We start from the raw sequence: 25590 nt of genomic DNA, 5'->3' as shown, positions 1-25590 counted from the left end.
GAAAGTTTAGGAATCACTGGTATAGCTAACTGCTTGTTAGTAAATATGTCCACGTTCACTTCGACTGGTACATTACATGTCTATTTTTTATAGACTACACTGTAATGTATGTAATTCAGTGTTGGACTGGGGCATGAAGGGCCCACCGGGGGTATGCTGCTAGGATAGAGTCTGTAACCTGAACCCTAGAGGAGGAGGGCCCACAGGCAGTGGGGCCCACCGGTGGTTTCCCCTGTTCCCCTGTGGGCCAGTCCGACCCTGATGCAATTCATACTGTATGAACTTGAAAAGAGAAATCTTGATCTTGTATTACTTTGACATATGATTTGCAGGCTACACTAGCACTAAATTATTATAAATTTAATAGTAATCTTTAATTTGATTTTTGTTTGTTTGTTTGTTGCAGCACAAAATAAGGAGATTTATGGTAAGAACTTACCTTTGTTAAATCTTTGTGCGAGGTACACTGGGTTCCACAGGATAACATCGGGAGGGGGGGGGGGGTGTAGAGCTGGTTCTTGATCCGAGCTACCAACAGGCTGAAAGCTTTGACTGTTCCCAAGATGCTCTGCACCACCTCCTCTATAACCCCGCCTCCATGCACAGGTACTCAGTTTTGTTAACCTGTCCAATACAGTAGCAGGTAAAAGAGACAACAACCGTTAGTAGCCACGTACACCACATTCTCACGACAGAGGAAGGTATCAGCGGCAAATGCCATACAAACCCAAAGAAGCTATGTGCGTCAGGGTGGGCGCTCTGTGGAACCCAGTGTACCTTGCAGAAAGAGATTTAACAAAGGTAAGTTCTTACCTTAAATCTTCTTTTCTGCAGTGCGGAACACTGGGTTTCACAGGGATAACAGCGGGGATGTCCTAAAGCAGTTCCTCATGGGAGGGGATGCACTGTAGTGGGCACAAGAACCCGGCATCCAAAGGAAGCATCCTGGGAGGCGGAAGTATTGAAGGCATAGAACCTTATGAACGTGTTCACTGAGGACCACGTAGCCACCTTGCACAATTGTTCAAGGGTCGCACCATGGCAGGCCGCCCAAGAAGGTCCAACCGACCGAGTAGAATGGGGTTTGATGGTAGCAGGAGCTGAAATACCAGCCTGTACATAAGCTTGTGCAATCACCATTCTAATCCATCTGGCCAGGGTCTGCTTATTCGCAGGCCAGCCACGTTTGTGAAAACCAAAAAGTACAAAGAGAGAATCAGACTTCCTAACGGAGGCTGTCCTCTTCACATAGATACGGAGATCCCGTACCACATCCAAAGATCATTCTTTGCAGGACAAATCAGGAGAAGCAAAGGCTGGAACCACAATCTCTTGATTAAGGTGGAAAGAAGACACCACCTTAGGTAGATAACCAGGGCATGTCCGAAAAACCGCCCGGTCATGGTGAAAAATCAGAAAAGGTGACCGACAGGATAAGTCACCCAAATCTGAAACCCGTCTAGCAGAGGCAATAGCCAGCAGAAACAAGACCTTAAAAGTAAGCCACTTAAGGTCCACAGATTCAAGAGGTTCAAACGGAGACTCTTGCAAGGCCTCCAGAACCACCGACAAAAACGACAAATCCCAAGGAGCCACAGGCGGGACATAGGGAGGTTGAATCCGTAACACACCCTGAGTGAATGTATGAACATCAGGCAGACTCGCAATTTTTCTCTGAAACCATACCAACAAGGCAGAAATATGAATCTTGATGGAGGCCAGACGAAGGCCTAAGTCCAGTCCCCATTGTAGGAAGGCCAAAAGTTTGGCCGCACTAAACTTGTAAGTGTCATGATTGTTAGATGCGCACCAAGCAAAGTAAAAATTCCAGACCCTATGATAAATCCGCGCCGAAGCCGGTTTACGGGCCTTCAACATGGTTTGAATGACCACTTCAGAAAATCCTTTGGCCCTCAGAACTGAAGCTTCAAGAGCCACACCGTCAAAGCCAGCCGGGCCAAATCCTGGTATACACAAGGGCCCTGAACGAGGAGGTCTGGGCCTTGGGGAAGCAGAAGAGGACGCTCTAACGAGAGACCCTGTAGGTCTGAGAACAAATGCCATCTGGGCCACGCCGGAGCGATCAGAAGTAGGATTCCTTCTTCTTGCTTGAACTTCCTTATCACCCTGGGCAGAAGTGACACCGGAGGGAATACGTATGGCAGCCGAAAGATCCATGGAATTGCCAGTGCGTCCACGAATGCTGCTTGAGGATCCCTTGTCCTTGATCCGAAGACCGGAACCTTGTGATTGTGTCGAGACGCCATCAGGTCTACATCTGGTAGGCCCCACTTGTCCACTAGGAGTTGAAATACTTCTAGATGGAGACTCCACTCTCCGGTGTGTACATCCTGATGACTGAGGAAGTCCGCTTCCCAGTTGAGGACCCCCGGAATGAACACTGCCGATATGGCTGGCAGATGGCGTTCCGCCCACTGAAGAATCCTTGACACTTCCATCATTGCCATGCAGCTTTGAGTGCCACCTTGATGATTTATGTACGCCACCGTGGTGGCGTTGTCCGACTGTACTTGAACAGGCCTGTTATGTTTGAGATGCTAGGCAAGGTTCAGAGCATTGAACACCTCCCGCAATTCCAGAATGTTTATCGGAAGGAGAGACTCCTCTGTGGTCCACCAACCCTGAAGAGAGTGTTGCTCCAACACCACACCCCAACCCCGCAGACTGGCATCCATTGTCAGAAGGACCCAGTTGGAGATCCGGAAGGGATGACCCCTGCTCAATCGATGGTCCTGTAGCCACCAGCTCATTGACAGACGAACCTCCGGAGACAAGGAGATCATGTGAGACCTGATCCGGTGAGGCAGGCCGTCCCACTTGGCAAGAATCAGCTTCTGCAGAGGGCGGGAATAAAATGTCGAAAGCTGACACCATGAGGCCTAGTACTTGCATCGCTGAGTGTATCGACACTCATGGGTGAGAGAGGAAGCATCGAATTCTGTCCTGAAGGTTTAGGATCTTCTCCTGAGACAAGAACAACCATTGGTTGTGAGTGCACCATGCTCTGAGCAGGGACCAGAGAAGATTTCTTCCAGTTGATGAGCCACCCATGGGCTTGATGAAAATGGACCGTCAGATCCAGATGATGGAGGAAAATTTCTGAGGAATTCGCCATGATCAGCAAGTCGTCCAGATACGGTAGGATCCTGACACACTGTCGGCGGAGTAGGGCCGTCATTACCGCCATGACCTTTGTGAATACTCGCGGAGCCGTGGTCAATCCAAAAGGTAAGGCCCGCAATTGATCATGGAGGTAGCAGATCGCAGTAGCCAGTAGCCAATAGCAGATCGCAGGTATTGCTGATACAACATGGCAATAGGAATATGGAGGTAAGCATCCTGTGTGTCCAGGGAGACCATATAGTCCCTGGGCTCCAAAGCCAGAACAATAGAGCAAAGAGTTTCCATACGAAACTTGGAGACCCTCACAAATTTGTTCAAGGACTTGAGGTTAAGAATGGGCCAGTAGGAACCATTCGGTTTCGGGACTAGAAACAGCGGTGAATAGTACCCCTTGCCTCTCTGAGCCAAAGGCACTGGCACTACCACTCCTGTGTCCAGGAGGAACTGTACCACCAAATGAAGAGTTTTTGCCTTCACCTGATCCAAAGGGACATTTGTCAGGCAAAATTGATGTGGGGTACGATTCTTGAAGGATATGGCATATCCGTGAGTGACGACTTCCCTTACCCAGGCATCAGAAGTGTTCTTCAACCATACCTGGGTTAACCCTAGAAGTCGGCCTCCCACCCTGGGATCCCCCAGGGGGAGGCCCGCCCCTTCATGCAGTAAGCTTGTCTGATTTGGAAGCAGGCTGACGAGCAGCCCAGGTACTTTTAGGTTTTGGCTTAGTGGTTTTGGAAGTGCGAGCCTGTTTCGGGTACACCTGACCCTTTGCTTTACCTGAAGGTTGAAAGAAACGAAAGGAAGTACTCTTAACCTCCTGGGCCAAAGGAACAGTACTAGGTAGACATGCCGTCTTAGCTGAAGCTAAGTCAGCAACAATCTTGTTGAGATCCTCACCAAAAAGGATGTTCCCCTTAAAAGGGAGCACCTCCAGGGTTTTCTTAGAGTCCAGATCCACAGACCAGGACCGTAACCAGAGAATCCGGTGAGCCAGAATGGACGTAGTAGAAGCCTTGGCCACCAGAACACCGGCATCAGAAGCAACCTACTTAATGTAATGAGAGGCTGTGACAATATACGAAAGACATTGTCTAGCATTATCAAAAAAATTGGACGGCAGCTCTGCTTCCACCTCCTGAGCCCATGCTTCAATAGCTTATGCAGCCCAAGTAGCTGCAATAGTGGGCAGATGCACAGCTCCCGCAAGGGTATAAATAGCTTTCAAGCAACCCTCCATACGCTTATTCGTCGGTTCCTTCAGAGAAGTTACTGTAGTTACAGGCAGAGCAGAGGACACAACCAGCCGAGCTACTTGCGAATCCACCGGCGGTGGCGTTTCCCAATTTTTACTTAACTCCGCAGCGAGGGGATAGCGAGCAATCATATTGTGAGGTGTGAATTTCTTTCCTGGATTTTCCCAGGATTCCTGACGTATGTCGACTAAATGGTCAGAATGAGGTAGAACTAATTTAGCAACCTTCTGACGTTTAAATCTATCAGGTTTTGTAGAGGTAACGACACGTTCTGGGTCATCATCAATTTAAAGAATCAGCCTGATAGCCTCTGATAGGTCAGGAACGTCCACCTGTGAAACAGATTCCCCATCAGAAGCATCTGGATCAGTGTCTGAGGAGTCAGTATACATGCCATCTTCATCAGACGAAGTATCTGAAATGTGTGTGGATTGTGAAGAAGTAATGGCCCACTTAGATGACCCCTTGGTCTTAGGCGGGCAAGTGTTAGGTTTCTGTTTGTTCAGTGAGTGATTCAATTGCTGTAACTGAGTGGACAGGGGATCTGCCCATGGCGGATTAACCGCAGGGACAATATGTGGCAGTACAGGCACGTGAGGTCCCATAGGGGGCGTAAGTCTAGTTACCAGCGTATTTAGTAAAGTAGAGAAAGTAGCCCAAGGCGGGTCATTCTGTACCCCCATTGCTACAGACCTACTGGGGGTAGGGAACCCCCATAACCTGAAACCTCCGCTGCTATGTTTTCCTCTAATGTGTCTACGGCGTCACCACCACATATTGCGGGATCAGCCACAGAACTGGCGCACCTTGAAGCTGACATAATATGAAAGCATGAACCACGGGCAACACAGTACAATATCAGCAGTATAAAACCTGACCAAGAACCCCCTGTGCAGTGTGATAGCACAAACAGAGGATTCAAGAGGTATACAGTAACTGAAAATCACAGAGAAAAATACACAATAAGTATATCCTGTGAAACACCTATATCAAATAATAACCCTGACACACTTAGCCCTCCTCAGGGTACAGAATATAGGGATAGCAATCTGAGTGAGATACACGAAGTAGAAATCACGCAGCAGCTATATGCACACACATACAGTCACATGTACAATGCAGAAATTATGACAAACAGTAAAACTGCACTGGACTAGCAATACTAAGTAATACTAAGTAAAGCTATAGAGACTTATAGATATATCAATGCACAGTAAAGACTGGATGTATAATCACAGGGTACTTGTACTACATAACCCTGATGTAATGCACTGTTTCTTAACTAACACTGTCAAAAGACATGTAGAATACTTAAGTGTCCTGTAAAATGCACAGCGCTGATACTGCAGGCGGCTTTACAGAGGAGACTTTGCCCATGCAGTCCCAGGATCAGCTCAGCATGTGTAATGGCGCCCAAACGCTGACTGGAAGTGAGGGAGACAGAGAGATGCAGCTCCAGGGCGGGAACATTTACTCTAAATGGCGCCCTGGGGCTGGGGAGGGGCTACAGGTCAGAGCCTTATCCCCTTGCTGGACTTCACCACCGGGTACTGTGGGCCATAATAAAAGTTTTTTTATAGAAACCGACCTGTGCCCCTGCCCTGGTAGTCTAGTGGGGTCCCTGTACCAATACCGTGTCCACGCCAGCACGCGCGGCCTGCCTCCTAATGGCCATGCCGGATCATGCTTTACAGCGGGTTCCTCCGGGGGGACCCTCTTACCTCCTCCCTAGATGCGGCTACGCAATCCTGTAGAGCTGCGGTGAGTGTGTGTGCCTGACCTGAAGAACCGGAGCCCTCCGCTGTAAGTACCCGGCAACCAGGGCGCGGGAGTATACAGCGCCGCCGGGGGAGGTGATGGAGCTGCAGCAGGAGATGTCAGAATGACATCTAGCACTCAGAGTGCCTCTGCTGCAGCCCTTAAGTCTTCTATCTTCTTTAAAATGCTCCTTTCAGGAGCAGCCCTGCCTGTTAGCTGCCTGCACTGCAGGCACCGACTTCCAAACTGAGCTCCTGTGCACGGAGGCGGGTTATAGAGGAGGCGGCACTGAGCATCTTGGGAACAGTCAAAGCTTTTAGCCTGTTGGTGCCTCGGATCAAGATCAAGTTCTACACCCCCCACCCCCCTAATGTTATCCCTGTGGAACCCAGTGTACCCCGCTGCACAAAAATGGGATAAACAGGGCTGTATCAAGTGACTGGGAGGCCCGTGTGGAGTCTACTGTATATCCGGGCCCCCTCCTCTCTAGGTGGCAGAGCAGTTGACTTTGGGAACTTGGGTCACTAGGAAACCCTAGCACTGTCCCAGAGACTAGGTCTTCAGGAAACTGGTGCGGCTGCCATTTTCCCAGTCATTAATGTACAGCAGAGCTTACTCATCAAAACACAAAGGTATTTTACTGTAATTTGTGGATATAAGCTTGATCCTTTATGTAGATATTGCTCACCTTCTGGAATGAAAGCAGTAACAAGGCATGCCAGTCCTGTTATTATACATCCCACTGCCCATGGGTACCGGCGGCCAATACGATCCACTGTAACTATTATTATAAAGGCAGCTGGGAATTCAACCATAGCGGAGACAAAAAAGTCGAAGTAAATGTCACTACCGGTAGCTCCCATGTGCATAATCAGTCCCTGGTAAATAACAGCACATGCAAACCTGAAATTATAGGAAATGTTGAAAATTATAATTTCATAGCTAAAGCCAGTGCTCTTGCTTTAACTGCCCAACCCACTCAGGATTGGATCCAGTACACTTGGGGGACGGTAGGGATGAGATTAATAAAAAGGCAGGGATTTTACACAAGCAGACCCTTTTTTTAACTAACGTTTTTTTAATATTTAACACTGAACCTGGCAGGGAGGATCGTAGAAACATAGAATTTGATGGCAGATAAGAATATCTTGGCCCATCTATTCTGCCCCTTTTTTTAACTTTTGGTAACCTCAACTCTGTTTGATCCTTAGTTCTTTGTAAGGTTATCCATATATCTATCCTATGCATGTTTAAGTTGCTCTACTGACTTAGCTTCAACCACCTCTGATGGAAGGTTATTCCACCTATACCCTATAATTTCTCTGAAGTCATTTTTCCTCAAATTTCCCCTGAACCTACCTCCCTGCAGTGTCAGTGCATATCCTCATGTTCTAATAGTTCTTTTCCTTTCAAGAATGTTTCTCTCCTGGACCTTGTTAAAACTTTTGATGTATTTGAACATCTCTATTGTGTCCCCACTTTATTTTCTCTGATCCAAACTGTACATGTTAAGAACATCCAGAGAAGTTTTGTAATGTAGACCATGTACCATTTTAGTTGCCCTTCTTTATATGCTCTCCAATGTATTTATTTTATATTCTCCTGGAAATATGGCCTACAGAACTGACCCCAGCATTTCAGATGAGGCCGTACCAATGACCTATACAGTGGCAGTATTACTTCTTTTTTCCTTCTACGGATTCCTTTTCCTATGCAACCAAGCATCTGACTTGCCTTTCTCATTGCTTTGTTACATTGCTTCCCTGTCTTTAAGTCACTTGAAATAGTGACTCCTAAATCCATTTCCTCCTCAGTAGTTTCCACTATAGTACCCTTGATACTACGTATATTTATTTAGCCTTTGGGTTTTTGAGACCCAAGAACCTTCAGATACAGAACATGCGGCCAGGTAGACACCACCTGGCAGGTTTGTTTTATTACATAGCTTTGTTGTTTGCAAATCACACACATGAGATGTAGTGAGAGTTTTAACCATCCAAACCGCAGTATGATTAATCCTATGGTTTCTATTCGAGAACCACATTAGAGGTGTTGTGATTTGCAAGTCAGATGCTAAACTGGTGCATAGAAAATGTCCCAAATGTCCTTTAAAAACAAATAATATATTGGGTCCTTGCTATATAATGATCACAGCTTCATCTTCCTAGTGGCAACTTCGAGAAGATGGCACTGCAAAGTGGAAGCAAAGACTATAGCGTGGTGCCAGAGTATTTGCTCTCTACCATACATGCATCATCTTCCCTAACTTCACTGGAAAGATGGCGGCGGCTGGGAAGGAGGCACCTGCTTCCAAGGCCACGCAAGGTAAGATGCCTCAAACCCCCCCTCCCCCCTTCTTTCTGATCAGAGCACCACCCCACTTGCAGAGCAAGAGGGGACAGTTTGCAGTTTGTAATTATTTATTATTAGATGTATATTTTTCTAGAGGGATGGACCCACCCCATATTTAGGCCATGTTCCCATGCTGTACAGGGTTCCCGGTGCTGCTCTCTATGGCCCTGCATGCAGTACACAAATACTGAGAAGTGTTTCTTTTACAATGGGACACCCTTTGTCCCACCTCTAAAACTGCACATTAAAAATGTCCTCTCTTTAGAATAGCATGGTTTTGCCACAGATCAGAATTGCACCTTGTACCTGGATTCACACTTAAGACTCAGAGAGGCCTATACTATTACCCAATAAGAATCAGTTTGACAGCAATGTACTTTAATAGAGTTCCTTACCAGGCATACATCAGAATAAAAGTATGTTTCCTAATTTGAGGTGTTTTGACAAGATGTGTGAAAGATGGAATTTGCTTATCACCAGATTCCTCAGTTGCAGTCAGACTCTGTAATGAAAGGATACATCAACATGGTTTACAATAGTAACTCAATAAGCCAAGTTTAATGACTTGTGTCATATCATTGAAATGGTTGCCTTTTAAGTGAAAACTGACAGAGGTCAGACTCTGGGTAGGATATACGAAAGCAAAAATGTAGTTAAAACCCTGTTTTCAGGGTTTTTAACTGCATTTCCAAATGCACTAAGCCCTGGAAGCCAGGGCTCTGATGTAGAGGGTAACGCTAGCAAAAGCCTATGGGCTTCTTTCCGCATTCCTAGCTGAAGGAACCGGTTGGATCCCTCCCAGCACCCCCCGCAGCGGCTGCATCATTCTGTGCATGGAAAACTGAGAAGAAAAAAGAAATGTCCTAAAAGTGGTGCACATAATGAATAGTATAGAATAGATATTAAAATATAACTTTTATTAATATTTGGTTTAGAGAGCGTCTAAAAAGTGAAATTGATTTATTATACTGCATAGCCGTATGTTCCTAAAATTAGGAACAGGATTAATATCTGCACCTCAGAACAATGTTCACGAACCAACCTCTATGTGTTATTTATGAAAAAATTATATATTATTAAGAGTGTCTCACTGTGAAACATTCAAAGTATCTTTCTTGATCAAACTGTACGTATATGGACACATTCCATTTGAGTCACAGTTATTTTAACACATGTGAGCAGGAGGTGTGTGTTAAAAAAACAAGTAGTGATAATGCATCCACTATAATTACCTCAAAAGAATGTAGGTAATTTCCCAACTATGAATATATGTGAATAATTAGTTTGAATCTATTTTTTTTACAAACGAAAATAGTGTATTAACAGGTGTGTCCATGTTTTAACAATGTATCCTGACTCAGGGAGACTACTTGTCTGGTCCTCTTCCTTTCCTATAAAGGTGACCAATCTTACTGCTATAGGGACTAATTCAGACCTGATCGCAACGTCAACATTTTTCTCTAGTGGCCAGTGCATTTGGGGAAGATATAACATGTGCAGACAGAGTTAGATTTGGGTGGGGTGTGTTCAAACTGAAATCTAAATTGCAGTGTAAATAAAGCAGTCAGTATTTACCCTGCACAGAAACAATATAACCCACCAAAATCTAAATCACTCTGCACGTTATATCTGCCCCCCCCTCCCCCCTCCCCCCTGCAGTGCAACATGGTTTTGCCCATCAGAGAAAGATTTTGCTTTTGCAGTCAGTTCTGAATTAAGCCCATAGTCTCATTGTTTGTTGTCCCTTATCATTCTGAAACAAGGATTACTAGAGGGAAAATTGACTTGTCTGTGAGAATATGAAATAGAAGATAGATATTTGCAGTGTATTCTTGGTATTTGAATACTAAGTAGGTATTACTAACAGCCTAATGCTTGTCAATGCAAATATGAAGTACAGATGCCCTACGGACTTATGGATAATGTTATAAACACATCATTTAACACATTTTCTGATGTCTCCGTTTTATGGGGGTCATTCCGAGTTGTTCGCTCGTTATTTTTTTTTCGCAACGGAGCGATTAGTCGCAAATGCGCATGCACAATGTCCGCAGTGCGACTGCGCCAAGTAAATTTGCTATGCAGTTAGGAATTTTACTCACGGTTTTTTCTTCGTTCTGGTGATCGTAATGTGATTGACAGGAAGTGGGTGTTTCTGGGTGGAAACTGGCCGTTTTATGGGTGTGTGCGAAAAAACGCTACCGTTTCTGGGAAAAACGCGGGAGTGGCTGGAGAAACGGAGGAGTGTCTGGGCGAAAGCTGGGTGTGTTTATGACGTCAAACCAGGAACGACAAGCACTGAACTGATCGCAGATGCCGAGTAAGTCTCAAGCTACTCAGAAACTGCACAGAGATGTCTTTTCGCTATATTGCGAATCTTTCGTTCGCAATTTTAAGAAGCTAAGATTCACTCCCAGTAGGCGGCGGCTTAGTGTGTGTAAAGCTGCTAAAAGCAGCTTGCGAGCGAACAACTCGGAATGAGGGCCTATATACATTAATCACATTCGTACTGTAACTGTAGCACATTTTGGCACACTGGTGCAACCACCAACGCGGCGTTTCGCTAACTTGCTTCTCCAGCGACTTAACTAGAGATTATATAGATTGAACAAAAGTACACCTTGAATCATTATTTATATGTAACGTTAATGGAGCCATCAAGCACCTAGGGGGTCATTTGGAGTTGATCGCTCGCTCGCTAGCTAGTTTTAGCAGCCGTGCAAACGCTATGCCGCCACTCACTGGGGAGTGTATTTTAGCTTAGCAGAAGTGCGAACGCATGTGCAGCCGAGCTCTGCAAAAACAGTTTGTGTAGTTTCAGAGTAGCTCTGAACCTACTCAGTGCTTGCGATCACTTCAGCCTATTCGTGTCCGGATTTGACGTCATACACCCGCCCAGCGAACGCCCAGCCACGCCTGCGTTTTTTCAGACACGCCTGCGTTTTTGCAAACACTCCCTGAAAACGGTCAGTTGACACCCAGCAACGCCCCCTTCCTGTCAATCTTCTTGCGGCCGCCAGTGCGAAGGAAAACTTCACTAGAACCTGAGCACAACCACAAAGAGCTTTGTACCCGTACGTCGCGTGTGCGCGTTGCGGGGCATACGCATGCACAGAAATGCATTTCTTTTCACCTGATCGCTGCGCTGAGAAAATCGGCAGCGAGCGATCAATTCGGAATGACCCCCCTAGTGCCTCTTTTTTAACATACTTTTCATTCCTTATTATTCACTCTAATTTTGAACCCTATTTTTGCTTTTTAACCACTCTCTTAAATATTAATAAAAGTTTTATTGTAATATCTATACTATTCGTTATGTGCACCACCTCTAGGACATTTCCTTTTCCTTCTCAGTTTTCCATTTGTTTATTGCATGTCCGTGGTAGCATCCCCCATTTGTTAGAACTAACCAGTGGACAACATATTAACTTGGGGAGACAGTCTTTCTGCTAATTAACAGTCTTAAAATAAAGATAAGACAGCCTGTGCAAACTAATTCCTCTCAATCATTCTGTGCATGTGCAGATGGACTCCTGGGTCATAAACCCCGGAAGTCCATGGACCGGTGCTAAACCCAAAGGGCGATTATCGGACGACTGCGCATGCGCTGTGACCGCATTGTGCATGTATGAAGGCCAAAATGCAATTGCAGGCCCAGCAAAGTGCGATCGCATAGTGATTGCCAGGAAGTGGTTGTTTTTGGGAGGTTACATGGCTTTTGTGGGGAGTGGATGGGAAAATGTAGACATGTCATGGCAGTTTTCGGGGCGCACATCTGACATCAGCTGCGATTGCTGTGATAAAAACATGGTGCCGCTGTGACAGCAGCCGCATATATCCTGCGTGTGCATGGGTCAACGGAATTGTCGATGGTACTGGATTTCTGCTTATGCATCACAATTATGCAAATGCATACTTAAATTTACAAATGCATTTTGGGCGTCTTTTACCTTTCTGGGCGGCTCTTCACATGCATTTTGTAGCCGAGGCAGTTCTGAGAAAATCACAATTTCTGTCTCAATAGCGATCCAAGCTGAATGAGGTCCAGGGTTAGTACATCCCGCCCTCTGACTATTGTGCATTTGTTGGCGCTCATTAATGTAAGATGGAAGGACTTGAACAACAGTCTCACCAAAATAGTTAAAAAAGCCAGTGAGATTTATAAACAAAAGTCAAAGGGATAATATGAAAGAAACCTCTTTATGCTCAAGATATTGAGTGGCGTTATTTCCATGCATGTTCATCGATAGTTGCCGAAGAGTCTTTCTCTAAATACGATAGCAGTCTGTCTATTAAGAGTAATGCCTTAACCTTTATTAGTGTTTCACAATTAATTGAACAAGGCTTAAAGTAAATGAATTAATTGTTTGTGATTGTATTTGTAAAATTAGCATGTAAGCCATTAAGGATATAGACCAAGTTGTGTTACAGATCAAGGACCTCATTCAGCTTCAGATGCAGTTTTGCTATTTTAGTAAAACTGCAACTGCTTACGATCGCTTGATGGGGGCCACCCAGCACAGTACAAGGCTGCCCAGCATGCAAATACCTGGCAGCAATGCGATCACAATACAATTGAAGGTAGGTGCAGGGTGGTCATTTTGACGTCACATGGCCGCCCTGAACACCCCCCCATTTTCGTTGCCAGACCCATTCAACACTACATCACCACCCCTGCTATGCCTAAGGACTCAAAGTGCAGTACACGTGTGTTTAAAAAACACAACATACAAAACAAGCTTAGCAGAGAAGAGAACTAAGCATTTGGGTTTTATGTTTTTTAAGAACTAAAGGGACATTAGTGAAATACTTGAATAAACAGGTAGGTTTTGAGTAATGTGCGGTGATGTTGTCAAAGTCTTGGGGGCACTGTGTTTGTAATGTATGTGTATATATATATATATATATATATATATGGTAAATAAGTGTCACTCCAGTTGTATTCAGCAACCACATTGGCGTTTCTATAATGGGTGCAATGTGTGATGCACACGGGCCCCTGCACCCATATTTGATACTTACCTTTCTGGGATATAGACACATCTGGTGTCTATTTATGTAAGTAAATGTTGTTCTGTGATTTGTATTAGGTTGTTTATGTGTCCTGATGACGGGGCTACGGGCCCCGAAACATTGACAGTCTTCGGACTAATATATGCTGCTCTATTGAACCACTTACTGTCTCCGAGTGCCGGTAATTTTTTGTGTATCTTTCGACCTTGGCACCTGAGCAAGCTGTTTATGTATGTGAGTGCCGGCTGCTTCTGGATGCTTGTTTATGTGCTTGGCTCAGCACACGTTGCATGGCACCCTGACCTTACTGAGTCTTTTTCCTGGTTGATGTCCCTGGAACTTTACGTTAACCTTGCATATTGGCACCTTATTACTTCTAATTGTTACCACTCACACTGATGGAGAGCACAGCAACACCCACCTCTGATATCCCGTGTTATTGGATAAACAGGGTCATAGATCAGGGTGAGACGTTCAGTTTCTCTGAAGCAGAGATTATTCAGATTTTATTTAAAGAGGCGGTGGTAGACACAGATGAAACATCCAATGTGGAGGATCTATTTAATCAGATATGGAGACTTAAATGCAGTGAAATTTATTATTTACAACATGGAGTGTCTCTATCGGAATATTTCCACGAACATAAGATTCCTCGCGGATTCAGAGTCCAGAATATCCCCACAATTGAACGTAGTAATCCAGATTTTGTACGTAAATGGATTGCTATCCTAAATAAATGTGCCTTTAATTTAATGATACTGGTTATTGAGGAGGCAAATAGAATTGTTACAGACAAGATCTAAAATTTATTTTTTTAACAAAGATCATTTGCAAACCCTGGAAGAGGATATAGCTCAGCATTGGATTCAGAAACTGGAAACACAATGTCTCCAATATAAATGGGACTTGCTTAAATTTAAGAAAAGTGAACAATTCACGGTGGATACCGATTATGAAGATAACCAAGTCTATAGGTGGCTGTCAGGGGGACTCCTCCAAAAACAGTGGACGACGCCCACAAATAAAAAGACCTTGGCATAAGAAATTCGACAATTCCAGTAATAATCCCTATAAATCAAGCTCCGATAGTGAGTTTGCAACTTCCGAAATTGATGAATCAACAACTACTGTGGCTGGCACTTTAGGGGGTACCTCACGAGATATCACCAACTCTGTAAAAACTCTGTCACCAACCGGGGTGGCCAGAACTAAAGGGGTCAGAGCCGTCACCCAGAGAAAGAATTGCTGATCTTTAACTTGTACCAATGCCATCTGGACGAAGCTGAAGTTGCAGTCCTTAGTAAAGGACTCAGCATTCGTTCCTACTGATTTGCACGATCAATTCAATTGACACGAGATCTGCATTCATTTTCTCGGAAGTTACGTTTGAAAGAATACTTCCAAAATGCACCTTCTATTTTGGACTCTTCCATTTTCTCAAATTTTTAAAAAAGATCATCTAGCTCTATGTTTGATCCTGTATTGACGAATCCATTACTGAAATCCTTCCACCGACTACTGGATGACTCTATTTCAAAATACACATCGGCCTCGTCTAAAATGAAATTTAATTTATCTCAAGCAGAAATTCAGGCTCTCAATAAACTGGAATCCCATGATGACATCATCATCAGGCCCGCTGATAACGGCAGTGCCATCGTTGTATTGGATATTCAATACTACAGAGATGAGATATATTCACAATTAGCCGACACGGAAGTGTATTTGAAACTGCCGTCAGACCCTACTATATCCTTTAAGAGAGAACTTGGAGGAATTCTTGATTCTGCTAAAATTGATGGGAAAATACCAGTTAAAGTGGTTAAAGCACTTTGTGTTAAATACCCGAAGGTACCGGTTCTGTATACACTCCCTAAACTCCACAAACATCCATCAAAACCTCCTGGTCATCCTATCATCTCTGCCCCTGATTCCATCTATTGCCCTGTGGCCCAACTACTAGATTCAATACTTCAACCACTTCTGTTGAATCAAGAAACTTTCCTTAAAGACACTACTTCATTTCTGAAGAAAATTGAATCCTGCACTGAATTACCAAAAGGGACGTTACTCTGCTGCCTTGATGTATGCAGCTTCTATACAGTAATCCCCCATGCTGGTGGCTTGCAAGCCATGAAGGAGTTCTTGGAACTCTCTCCAGTGCTATTTGATCATTACTTAATTCTTAAGTTACTTGAGTTGACCCTCAATAGAAATTATTTTTTGTTTGATGGTCTTTTTTTTTTACAACAGAAGGGTTGTGCAATGGGGTCCTCTGTAGCCCCGTCGTATGCCAATATTTTTATGTTTGCGCAAGAATTTGAGATGTTTTTCAGTAACCCGGTGATTAAGGGGCAGAGTCCTATGTATTGTCGTTACATCAACGACATTTTTATGTTGTGGAGTGGTGGAGAAGATTCCTTTGTGGATCTTTTTTGTATAAACTGTTTTTATTAAATTCAGGTCAATAAAGAACAATCATTTACAATAATAAAATCGATATTTGACATCAAACCGAATTCGTGTATATTTTTGTTTTAGAATAGTAGAAAACAGTAATAGTGAGGATGATAGGAAGAAAAGAACATACTGGGTCAAGACCCAGCAAGAGAGAAAGAAAAATAAACAAGGACAGTAAAAAGGAAGAGGGGAAAGTAAGGGGTCTTGAGAACCGGGAACTCCAAAAGACCAATAAAACAGAATCGAAAAAGAATAGCTATAGTAGCATCTGCAAACAGAGTCGCATGGAAATTATATGATCAACTACCAGATGGAGCAGAGGAGTGGACACCAGCAACATAGTGCCGGTATAACAAAGTAGTTTTGAATTCCAGCCAAGGGGACCATGTTGCGGAAAATTCAGAAACATTGCCCCTTGTAAACATAATAATATCCTCTATCTCCATGTAGTAGTCTACCCTCTTAAACTAATCTCTCATTGAAGGGGCCCTTGTTGATTTCCACAGCATGGGAATAACCGCTTTAGCCACATTACTGAGATGTCGGAATGTCGAATGTTTGTACGTCTTAGCATCTGCAGTGGTAATATTTAGTAACCAGAATCCCGGATCTTTGGGTATATCACCTTTCAATATTGCTTCAGTACATGTAAATACATCAGCCCAAAAGATAATGAGTGCCGGGCATTCCCACCAAATATGTAAAAAGCTACTTACATATGACCTACATCTCCAGCAAGAGTTGGGTATTGTAGGGAACATTTTATGCAATACCACTGGGCTCCTATACCATCGGTATATGATCTTATAGAGAGTCTCTAGAGTAGCCAAGCACATTGAGCTAGCTTGGGAGTTGCAAAATATCGCCCCCCAATCCAGGTCAGAAATCAGCCCTGTAGATCTTTCTCCCATGCCGCCTCAAATGAGGGGGGGCTGACAAAAAAACCCTCAATTATGTTAGCATAGAGCTGTGAAATAACATGTGTAGGAGGTTTAGGGTCCGTACATAGTTGTTCAAAATGTGTGAGATTTCTTGATAGTTTGGAGTGTTTACCAAGTGAGATCAGAAAATGACGTAATTGCAAGAACTTCCAGAATTCAGAGTGTGGAAGGGACCACAGTGATTGGATGTCAGAAAATTAACATGGGCCTCCTGGGCCAATCATTTGGCCCACTCTAAAAATCCCTGACTCCGCCCACAATTTAAATGAGGTAGTGTGAAGACCTGGGAGGAAGTCAGAGTTGTAAAGGAAGGAAGTCAGGGGTGACAATTTGGAGGAAATGTGTGGAAGTAAACGCAGTTTCCTCCACATAGCAAGAGTAGGGGAAATAGTGGGATGGTCAATTCTTGGTAGGTTAGGTAACCATGGGACTATCTCAATATAGTGGGCAAAGCTTTTTTCTTCTAAGGAGACCCAGAGTTTGATGTCTTTTGCACGAGACCAATCTAGAACCGGTTTAAAAGTATGGCCTGGTAATAAACGGGGATATGAGGAAGCTGCATGCCCCCCATGTGTTTCCGTCTGAAGAGAATATCATGCTTGAATCTTGTGCGAGATCTTCCCCAAGCAAATGTATGTATAAGACTTTGAATTGCCTGGAGCCATATGGTGGGGATGTGGATGGGAAGAGTCTGAAGAAAATATAGAATTTTTGGAAGGGAGTTCATTTTTACCGCATTAATCCTACCAAACCAGGATAGATGTAAAGAACGCCATTTCTGAAAGTCTGATCGTAAAGAATTTAACAATGGGAGATAGTTTAAGGAAAATAATTGAGAAAGGTCTTTGGGAATTTGTATTCCTAAATATTTTAATTTGGTGTCGCTCCAAGAGAAGGAAAATTAATGTATCAGGTTGTCAGCCACAGATGTCAGGGTAGTAAGATTCATGACGACCGATTTGGAATAGTTAATTTTAAAATTGGACAGCTCTTTGAATTTATAAAATTCTGCAACCAAATTTGGGAGGGAGAGAACAGGCTCAGATATCAACGCCAGTAGATCATCTGCGAATAAGGCAAGTTTGTCTTCGTGTTCACCCAACTTTAAGCCCAAGATGTTCGAGTTCAATCGTATCGCCCTAGCTAGAGCCGCTATACATAATACAAATAGTAAAGGAGAAAGGGGACAACCCTGCCTAGTGCCATTGGAAAATCCAAATCGGTCAGAAAGTGAACCGTTAACCTTGACTCTCGCTGTTGGGGAGTCGTATAGGGCCATGATTCTATGGAGACAGGTACGACCAAGCCCCAGGTGTCGTAGAATGCCCATCATGAATTCCCAATCAATCCTATCAAAAGTTTTTTCAGCGTCTGTGGAAATCAATATTGAAGGAGTTGGGGATTGAAGCGCGTAATGCATCATATTTATGACTTTAGTAGTGTTGTCTTTGGCTTCTCTCCCCAGGACGAAGTTGACCTGATCTCCATGAATCAATGTTGGAAGAAATAATTTGAAGCGGTTAGAAATTAATTTGGCGAACATTCAGTAATGAAATGGGACGATAGCTGGGACCCAAACTTGGGTCTTTGCCATCTTTGGGAAGAACTGTGATGTTGGCTTCCAGTGTAGATGCTGAGAAATGTGTTGTATCAGAAATGGAATTGAAAGCGCGTGTAAGGAGAGGGGCAAGTTTATCTTTGAACGCTTTATAATATGCAGTGGTATATCCATCGGGGCCTGGACTTTTACCTGCCGGGGAAGATTCAATAGCTTTTACCACTTCCTCAACAAGGAAAGGTTCATCAAGAAATTCCGCCTCACCTTGCGTCAGAGTGGGGTAATCTATCGACTCTAGATAATTTGAGATCGACATCTTAGAAGATTCCAAATTTGAAGTGTCTAAACTACTGGAAAGGTTGTAAAGCTTGGAGTAGTATCCTTTGAATGTCTCGGCTATCGATGCCGTGTCATTATGAGTCCGACTGAGGTCGTCTTTGATAGTGTATGAATATAGTGGCCCTCCGTTCATGAAGAGTCTGTGCCAGAAGTCTCCCAGGTTTGTTGCCCTATTGGTAGTAACGACTCCAACATTTGCTATAAGAGTGTCATATCTAGCAAAGTTTGAGGATCCGGCAGCTGAGATTTGCCCGAGGAGGTAGCAGGCTGTGAATGAACAAGATGAGGGGGCTGGATATAGTTCCTTCGCATGGGACACGGAGCAATGAAGAACGTAGGTGAGTTTGAGAGTCAATGGAAAGTATTTATTATGTACAGGGTTGAGGTAGAGAACCGAGGCTGGAGCACGATGGTTTAGGAACGTAATTGCGGATAAAGAACTGCGGATTGTGGCTTGAAAGACGAGGTTGTGATTAATGAACTGTGGAACTCTGGATGGTGGTTGAAGACGTGGCTTGAGACAAGGACTGTTGACTGTGGTTTGGAAAACGAGGGTGAAGATAATCTGCAGGCTGTGGTCGGTGGTACAAAGGCGTGGCTGGTGAAGGAGATCTGTGGAGTGTGGCTTGAAAGACGAGGCAGAAGACCCGGGGCCGACTGTGCCCAAAGAGTCTTACTGGACCGGGTTTTCCAGGAGCGCTTCCACAGGCAGTAGCAGGCTAGAAACGGCAGGGCTGCAGCAGCAACAGAGAACCGAGCAAGCAGGATCAGGAGGAACCAGAATACAGCAGGAATCCTGGGAGCACAGGCTAAAGCACCTACAACAGGGTTGTAACTTGAAGCACTGGCATCCCTGTCCTAAACCAGCCCCCTTTTATAGGGAGAGCTTCCCCTGGATTGGCTGGAAGAAACAGGAAACAGGAACTATGCTTAAAACTTGGTCTCCAACATGGCGGCGCCCAGTAATGCAGACCTTTTTGCAAAGCCACAATGCTCATTGCCCCATGTCTCCTAGCAACGGCTCAGCAAGAGCGACCCGCTGTAGCGGCGTCCCGCTGCCACGAGCGGACCCCCTCACCGCCGCTACTGCTGCCCACGGATCCGGCGCAGCAGTCCACCTCCGCCACTGCCCGCACATCGCCAAGGAAGCCAACCCCGCGGCCCCAGCGTACCGGTAAGACTCCGGACGCTGACAGTACCCCCCCTTTGCGGGTGGACTCCGGACACCTATGTGGTTTAGTTGGAAACTTGGCATGAAATGTCCGAAGAAGTCTTGGAGCATGGACATCCTCTGCATCTATCCAAGATCTCTCCTCTGGCCCATACCCCTTCCAATCAACAAGGTACTGGATGCGACCATAACGTCTGCGAGAATCGAGGATCTTGTGAATCTCAAATTCGTCTCCATGTTCTGATTGGATCTTGGGTGATTTAAGCACAGCGGCTCTGAACCGATTAAGTACCAATGGTTTTAAGAGACAAATATGAAATGCATTAGGAATTCTTAACTGCGGAGGTAATTTCACTTTGTAAGCCACAGGATTCAACATTTTTTTGATTGGGTAAGGCCCAATAAATCTGGGAGCAAACTTTTTTGTAGGAACCTTTAATCTTAGGTTACGTGTGGAAACCCAAACCCGATCTCCTACCTTAAGGCTTGGTACAGCTTTTCGTTTCAGATCTGCATAGATCTTAAATCTCTTGGATGCCTTGAGCAAAGTCTTGTGAACTTGTTTCCAGTCTTCAGTAAATTGTCGAAGTGTTGACTCTGCGGCAGAAACCTCGAGCGTAGGCAGAAGTTGGAAGTCAGGAACTAACCATAATTAATGAAGAATGGAGAAGATTTTGTGGCAGAGTGATAAAGATTGTTATGGGCAAATTCTGCGAATGGGAGGAAGTCCAGCCAGTCGTCCTGTGAGGAGGACATGAATAAACGTAGAAAAGTCTCCAGATCCTGGTTCACTCTCTCTGTTTGACCATCCGTTTGGGGATGATATCCTGAGGAGAAGTTTAATTTCACGCCAAGATCAGAACATAGGGATCTCCAAAACTTGTCCACAAATTGAGGACCTCTATCAGACATGATTTCCTGTGGTAGACCATGGAGTCGAAAGACCCCTGCTATAAACAATTTTGCCAACTGGGATGCAGATGGAAGATTAGCCAGAGGAACAAAGTGTGCCATTTTAGAGAATCGGTCAACTATGACCCATACGGTGTTCCGCTCACCAGACGTAGGTAAATCTGTAATAAATTCCATAGAAATATGCGTCCATGGTCTTAGTGGTACCGGCAAAGGATGGAGTAACCCAGCTGGTGGACCTTTGGGACTTTTATGCTGAGCACATTTTGGACAGGCAGCTACGAATTCCTGAACATCAGTCCTGAGATGAGGCCACCAGTAGGAGCGCTGAATGATTTTAAGTGTCTTAGGACCGCCCGCATGGCCCATGAAGGAGGAGGAGTGAGCCCATGTAAGAAGTTTTTTGCGAAGATTTGGTGCAACGAAGATCTTCCCTGGAGGAGGAAGTGGAGAGGTATTAGTTGCAGAAAAAGAGGTGGATTCCAGGATAAATTGCTCTTTTGAACGGTCAGAGGGTTCTTCTGAACTTAGGGAGCGAGATAATGCATCTGCCTTTTTGTTGAGGGAACCTGGTCGGTAACTGAGTTTAAAATTAAAACGGGTAAAGAAGAGTGCCCATCTTGCTTGGCGTGGGTTCAGACATCGGGCTGACTGTAGATACAGGAGGTTCTTGTGATCCGTGGTCACCGAAATTGGATGCTGAGCTCCCTCCAACAAATACCACCACTCCTCAAAGGCCAACTTAATTGCCAGTAATTCCTGTTCCCCAATAGCATAATTCTGTTCTTCGGGGGAGAATCTTTGCAAGAAGAACGCACAAGGATGGACCTTCTTGTCCTCGAAAAGCTGGGATAATACTGCTCCCACTCCCACAGTAGAGGCATCAACCTCCACCAAGAACGGACGGCTGAGATCGGGTTGTCGAAGAACTGGAGCAGTCGTGAAGGCCTCCTTTAAAGATGAAAAAGCTTCCAAAGCCTCAGGAGACCACTTGGCAGGATCGGCTCTCTTCCTAGTTAATGCAGTTATAGGAGCTATGATAGAAGAATAATTTTGAATGAATCTTCGGTAGAAGTTAGCAAACCCCAGGAAACACTGAATTCCTTTAAGGGTAGCTGGAAGCGCCCAATACTGAATCGCCTGGACTTTAGCGGGGTCCATCTGTAACCTCTGCCCTGAAAGAATGTAACCGAGGAATGGAATCGTGGGTACTTCAAAGGTGCACTTCTCTAACTTACAGAATAACTGATTCCTTCGTAAACGAGTTAACACTTCTTTGACTTGTTCCCGATGGGTCTTCAGATCGCTAGAAAAAATGAGGATGTCATCCAGATACACTACCAAGCAGTCGTAAAGGAGATCTCTGAAGATTTCGTTAACGAACTCTTGAAAGACGGCTGGGGCGTTACATAGGCCAAAAGGCATTACCAGGTATTCGTAATGGCCGTCGCGGGTATTTAATGCCGTCTTCCATTCATCCCCTGGGCGAATACGTATAAGATTGTAGGCCCCCCGTAAGTCCAACTTAGTAAATACAGTAGCTACTTTAACACGGTCGAACAGTTCTGGAATCAGAGGTAACGGATATCTGTTCTGAACTGTTATGTCATTGAGACCTCTATAGTCAATACAGGGCCGCAACCCCCCATCCTTCTTTTTGACAAAGAAAAACCCTGCTCCGGCCGGAGATGTAGAAGACCTGATGAACCCTTTCTCCAAATGTCTCGGGAAGTGAGAGAGGGTAAATTCGACCTCGGGTAAGAGTCTTACCAGGTACTAGCTCAATGGGACAATCCCAAGTACGATGCGGAGGCAAGGTGTCCGCCCCATGCTTACTAAAAACATCTTGAAAAGCTTGGTACTCCACAGGAAGGCTGGAAGGGCTGGAAGAACAGAGATGTCTAACTGAAGGTAAACAGTTCTGAAAGCAGTCTTGTCCCCAAGAGAGAACATCCATAGTTTGCCAATCTATGTGGGGATTGTGTCTGATTAACCATGGAAACCTTAGGATTAGTTCATGAGAGGCTTTAGGAATTACAAGGAAAGAGATTTTTTCTGAATGGAGAACTCCGACCTTCATCTTGAGAGGAATAGTATGAAAGGATATAATACCCTCAGGGATATAACTTCCATCCACTGCGGTAACAGAAATGTTATGATCCAAAGGAACCGTTTGTATTCCAGATCGTTTGACCAGAGCTGATGTAATGAAGCTTTCGGTGGCTCCAGAGTCGAGTAGTGCATGGATGAGAAGAGAAGAAGAAGGGATCTCCAATTGGGTTAACAGGACAGACTCTTTCTTGGTATGTAATTCTGAGAATTCTCCTAGCTTGACCTCTCCAGCACAAACTAGGAGCGGGCATTTCCCGGACGTAGATTGCAAGTTTTAACAAAGTTATCAGATGCACCACAATACAGGCAGAGGTTCCCTTGTCACCGTCTCTGACGTTCTTCATTGGAGAGGCGGGAGCGATTAATCTGCATGGGTTCTTCCGCAGTTGGTGATGATGGTGTTGGTGGAAGAACAACTCTAGGCTTAGGGCAATCTGACCGCAACCTCTCCATACAGCATTCTCTGAACCTTAGGTCTAACTTATTGCGTAAAGAAATTAGTTTATCCAAATTATCAGGTACGTCCTGATTTGCAAGGGCATCTTTGATCTTTTCGGAGAGACCGCTCCAGAAAGTTGCAATGAGAGCCTCCTCATTCCAGTTCAGTTCTGAGGAAAGGGTGCGAAACTGGATCACATACTGACTGACCGTATGCGTGCCCTGACGCAGGTGCAGGATCTCCAATGAGGCGGCAGAAGTCCTGCCCGGTTCGTCGAAGATTCTTCTAAAGGTGGCCACGAATTCTGGATAGTTAGATAAGATGGGATCCATCCTCTCCCACAATGGTGAAGCCCATTCCAACGCTTGCCCGGTAAGTAAAGAAATTATATAAGCTACTTTGGTTCATGCTGATGGGAAGTTGGCGAATTGTAGTTCGAACTGGATTTCGCACTGGTTAAGAAACCCGCGGCATTGTTTTGGATTCCCATCAAATTTACTGGGAGGTGGCAAATGCAACCGTGGAAGTGGTACTGGTACAGGAGGAAGCGGGACCGGAGGTGCTAATGTGGGAGCAGGTGTAGATACTTGAGAGGCCGTCATGGCAACACAGAGAGAATCGAGACGTTCGGACATACTCTGCATGAACTGCACGATTTGAGATTGTGTGGCCTCCTGCTTACTTAAGCGAGACCAGATATCTGCAGTTGAATCCCCTCCTGAGGCCTGATCACCCATCGAATCCATGATGCCAGTGCTTACTGTCACGTCTAGCAAAGTTTGAGGATCCGGCAGCTGAGATTTGCCCGAGGAGGTACTGCTGCCCACGGATCCGGCGCTGCAGCCCACCTCCGCCACTGCCCACACATCGCCAAGGAAGCCTGCCCCGCGGCCCCAGCGTACTGTTAAGACTCCGGACGCTGACAAAGAGAGCTTAAGTTGATCCCGAAGAAGGCTATTAAGGGAGGCACGCGCTTCCTCAAGCTCCATACAGTAAGTGGGGGATCTAGATTGTTTGTGGGCCGGTTCCAGCGATTTAATTTTGGCAAGTAGGTCTGCTTTCTTCTGAGTGTTCTGTTTTTTCAACAAAGAACCCAGTTGAATGCAAATACCTCTTAGAACACATTTGTGGGCTTCCCACACTGACAATTTAGAAATATCATCTAGATCATTAGTGGCAATATTTGTGTCAATAGCCGAGTCAAGGTGTGATTTGCTGTAGGGGTCTTGTAGAAGAGTGTCATTAAACGCCAATTCCATTGTTTCTGAGTAGGCTGAGGGAGTGAGAGTTGTAGGAAAACTGGGCCATGGTCGGACCAAGTGATTGCACCTATAGAAACATCAGTAAGGAGATGTAGGTAGTGATGATTTAGGAACAAGTAGTCCAGTGGCGTCACAACTTGGGTGCGGGGGGTGCGCCCCGCACCCGGGTGTTACCCTCTGTGGGGTGACACCAAAGTGCCGGCTCCTGCTCAGTGGCAGGAGCTGGATGCTGCAACCCAGCTCCTGTCACAGTGCAGAAGCCAGCACTGCAGATGCAGCAGTCTCCGGGTGAAGCCCGCATCCCCCGGACCCACAATGTGCCAAAAACGGGGTTGAGACGCGAAGCCACGCCCCCTTCCACGAATCCACGCCCCCTTTCGACCGCACCGGGTGTTTTAAAAGTAAGTGACGCCTCTGAAGTAGTCTATCCTGGAATAGGTTTGATGTGCATAGGAAAAAAAGGTGTAGTCTAAAGCAGTCGGATGGGACAATCTCCAAACATCCATTAGTTGGTGATCTAACAGGGTGCGTCTCAACCGTCTGTACTCCTTCCCAGGTCTATGTGAAGACTTGTTAGAGGTGTCCTTTGTCGGATCTAGATGCCAATTCAGATCTCCTCCCATTACCACTATCCCTCTCAATAGGGGTTCTGCAGATTCCAGTATAGAAGAGATAAAGGACGGTTGTTTGGTATTAGGGACATAAATATTCAGAAAGGAATAAGGCTGATTATAGATCTGACACGTGACCAATAAGCCCCTCCCTTCCGCCAGTTTGTGAGAAGCAACATCTGTGATAGGGAGATGCCTAGCTATTAAGATCGCCACTCCCAATGTTTGACGTAAAAATATGTGGGTAGTAATGATATTTAAG

At 45.1% G+C, this 25590-nt stretch overlaps 1 protein-coding gene across 1 annotated transcript in view; it reads right to left on the bottom strand.

Annotated features, from left to right (window-relative positions):
* The window catches only part of LOC134910143 (solute carrier family 22 member 2-like), a 176230-nt gene that overhangs the window by 79839 nt on the left and 70801 nt on the right, over nucleotides 1-25590 (bottom strand). Inside the window, exons 6-7 of the mRNA XM_063917833.1 lie at nucleotides 8906-9012; nucleotides 6847-7061 (exon numbers count right to left, since the gene is read on the bottom strand). Of these exons, the coding sequence (XP_063773903.1) occupies nucleotides 6847-7061; nucleotides 8906-9012 (322 nt within the window). The remainder of the gene's footprint in view (nucleotides 1-6846; nucleotides 7062-8905; nucleotides 9013-25590) is intronic.

Source organism: Pseudophryne corroboree, chromosome 4 (genome assembly GCF_028390025.1).
Source record: "Pseudophryne corroboree isolate aPseCor3 chromosome 4, aPseCor3.hap2, whole genome shotgun sequence".
Lineage (NCBI taxonomy): Eukaryota > Metazoa > Chordata > Amphibia > Anura > Myobatrachidae > Pseudophryne > Pseudophryne corroboree.
This window is presented reverse-complemented; position numbering and strand designations above follow the sequence as displayed.